Consider the following 3,572-nt stretch of genomic DNA (forward strand, 5'->3'; position numbering starts at 1 on the left):
TAAAGTGCATACTGTATTTCAACAGAAGGAAATTCAAACAGTGTTTTACAAAGTTTAAGACGCACAGTTAACGTGAACTATGACTGTTTCTGCAAACAGACTGAGATTTTGAGAAAAGCCAGCCAACACCCCTCTGGGGAATGAATACTTCCAGAGTGTGACATTACTGAAACTCAACACTGATTGGACAGACGACCTCTGATGTAGGGGCTCAGCCCATTCTGTCCTGGCTGAGAGAAGGGTTTTCAGATTTTTATAGCTTTTAGTTCCTTCAAACCACCACATTCACATTCACATGTAGATTAAACATTCCCTTGGTTCTGTTTTTTCGGTTAAAATGAGTTATCCACTGGTGATTCTGCTGTGTGTGGGACTACTGCACCAAACCTCGAGCATTGTCCGCATGGATAAACTAGCAGACAACAAGATATGTGGAGATGCCGAATGCTCATGTAAGTCAGAATAGCATGAAAAAGACACAAGACCTGCATGCGTGCAATGTAGTTTTGAAAACTGTTATTGAATAGATCATGAGATGAAATATATGTGCTCGATACATTCTTTTGCAAAAAATGTGGATTTTTTTTCTGTATTTCCTTGTTTCCTCTTTTCTTTTGTGTTCATTAGACGTTCTCTCAATGGCCACAGCCTTGGATGACTTTAGTGCTCCTGACTGCAGATTCATCAACATTAAGAAGGGTCAGATGGTTTATGTGTATTCTAAACTGGTACCAGAGGAGGGCGCCGGAGTCTTTTGGTCTGGAAGTGTATGTGAAATTCTTGTTACATTGTATTTAGCAGCAGTTAAAAAAGCAAAGAGGATATGGAGTGCTGTGGCAAACAGGTGTGGCCTTTCTGACAGGAGCAATTATGTCAAGGAAGACATTTGTTTATATATTTGATTTTATTGTTTGAAATGAGTGACAATTTTAATGATATTAGTTTAGTATGGAATGTTAAATACATAAAGTGTATACTGTATAATGTGGTGTGTGGTCATTTTAAAGAGAGCCCATGTTATTTGTTATTTATTTGGCAGGTTTATAGTGAGCGGTATGTGGACCAGATGGGCATCGTTGGATACTTCCCTGCAACTGTGGTGAAGGAGATGCAGAAGTTTAAGGAAGACACAGTCAAGATTCCCACAACTGTGAGTACATATACAACTTTGTCACTTTTTTAGGAATATGTCTGAGATGCACATTTGTGTTTTTCTATAGTTCTAGGTGTTAGTTAATATTTATGTTGCTTATAATTCAATTTTTGTTTTGTCTCTGCAGGAAATGGACTTCTACTGTGATTAAGGCACAAAACATTGGAGCCTCTTCTTCCCTTCTTCTTGTGCTTGTTTTTGTAATCCAGGCTATTATGCAGAAAAGTGCAGATTTCCTCCCTGAAGCAGGTGTGTCAGGTCATGTAACAATCTGACACGCCTGCTGTTGAGTCATCTAGTCGTATCTGTCTTGGTCTGTCTCTCATTCAGTAACAGACACTTTGCTCAATAAACCTCTTGCAATGCAAAAATGCTGATTATTTGAAAAGATAAGAATTAGTTTTTATTGCAACTTTGCTTTTTGATGCATTTTTAAACTTGCTTTGAAAGGTTGAAAAGACCCACTCATGTTGTACAGTATTATGAAATTCAATTTGTAATGCTAGTGTAGCTTTTTATTGCAGTGTCAAGGCCTATTGACGCTGTTATCAAAGACAAAGAGTTTTTTTTTAAACTATCTACATTTCACACAGTACGTTAGGATTAATGGTTAGGCTGCAGGGAAATAGAACAGCTGCTTATCTTCTCTTTTTCAGAATAATTGTAATTTTTAAGAGAAATAATAACAAAATGACACCTTTGTTTATGAAAGCCATTCATTATCTACTATACCTAATTAGTCATGTTATCTATTTTTAATAAACATGATATTCATTTTTTTGTAGACAATTAATGTTCTCCAATCCCATCTCTTACACACACACTCAAAACAAAAAAAAACAAATGAATGAACTGATTGTACATTTCAACCCAAGCTAACTGATATGTATTGAGGGATGCAAGAAAGAAGATATGTGTTGCATCAGTAAAGGTGAATTGCTGAGTTATGGGGTTATCGGTTGCAACAGCAATGAGATGGAAATGTAATGAGATGAGATGTAATTTTGAAAAATGAAGTGTAGCAAATCTATTATCTACAGCAGCACTTGTAAGACGCGGAAAAAATAGAGAAACGAGAAGTGACGGAGAAAGACAGTTACTCGTTTTATGTGGGCACTTTATACGTTAGGAGGGTTGAAAGTGACAAACCTGGAAATGGCAATATCTTTTTTAGGGACTGCACGAAAAAACTTTTTTCACCCAGACTCAGTCATTGCTTCACCCTCTCCAACTGTTTCTCTGTCAGTTCAGTTTATTGGCATGGCCAATCCTTAAATATTCATTAAACCACAATTACAGCAGTCTACAAAACAACTGATTAATTGTCTTCAGTGTTGGTTTTATTAAGTGTATATGAGACCGCAGTTAATTGAATGATTGAGATAGGGACAGCAATCATTTAAGGTTTTTTGTTTTGTTTTTTTGGACACGTGTACTTGCAGTTTTGGTTGATATGATTTAGCCTCTTTGGAGCTCTGTGTTATGATCCATGTTGAATTGAAATATATCAACGTGAACCATAGCAACAGAGGCTGCTTACAGCCTAGCATAATGTGACCTTTGCAGTCTGGCTTTTAATTGTGATGAAGTTAAAAAAAAAACGCATTAAATAAATTCCTTTTCAGTGAAGTGTTATTACATTATTCCTTAAATCCCACCCTACATCTTGTATATTGTTCTGTTTCTCAGTTTCCCCTTATGGGGACTATGACTTTATGCCAGTTTCTCTCTATCTCTTACACACACACCAATCCACCCACACAAACACATTCACAGCCATCATGATTAAACATGGCCTGACATATTGCAACTGTTAAGACTCTTTCCAATGAATGATTTTAATCTCTTTTTGATTGTTTTTGAATCAGAATCTTTTCTTTCTGCGTCACAGCAACCCACCGAGAGACAGTGGTAAATGTAACGTCGCAGTCAAATGTTTTTCATTTACAGCATTGGATTATCAGACACAAAGATGTTTCATTTTGATAAAAGAAGATTCAGCGCTTTAGTTCATGTTCTTCAGAGCTTCCACTGAATTTCTCTTCCATCAGTTTCGTACACCATCGCTGCATCTATTGATTTTTGTGGCCACTACAAACTGGTTATTTTAACTGGTTTATTTTTGTCTGACCCAAGGCATTCTTAGAAAGGCAGGCTTACCATTTTAGGAAATAGGACTGTCACACATTACGATCAATCCCCGGTCCCCATCTCCACACAGATCAATACAAATCTGTTTAAAACGTAGACATCTGCTGCAAAATGTCACTCAGCAAAAACATGCCTCAGGCATGTCTGAGATGTATATCAAAAAAGATACATTTGCGAAGAGAAGAGAAGAGAAGAGAAGAGAAGAGAAGAGAAGAGAAGAGAAGAGAAGAGAAGAGAAGAGAAGAGAAGAGAAGAGAAGAGAAGAGAA

General features: G+C 36.8%; 1 protein-coding gene across 1 annotated transcript; it reads left to right on the forward strand.

Annotated features, from left to right (window-relative positions):
• Positions 1–229: 229 nt before the first annotated feature.
• LOC133992082 (otoraplin-like) lies at positions 230–2,719 on the forward strand. The gene is made up of 4 exons (XM_062430768.1): positions 230–452; positions 628–767; positions 1,040–1,150; positions 1,281–2,719. The coding sequence occupies exons 1-4, from the start codon at positions 338–340 to the stop codon at positions 1,302–1,304; spliced, it is 390 nt and encodes a 129-aa protein (XP_062286752.1). The 5' UTR covers positions 230–337; the 3' UTR covers positions 1,305–2,719.
• The last annotated feature ends 853 nt before the right edge of the window (positions 2,720–3,572 follow it).

This window comes from Scomber scombrus, chromosome 12 (assembly GCF_963691925.1).
Source record: "Scomber scombrus chromosome 12, fScoSco1.1, whole genome shotgun sequence".
NCBI lineage: Eukaryota > Metazoa > Chordata > Actinopteri > Scombriformes > Scombridae > Scomber > Scomber scombrus.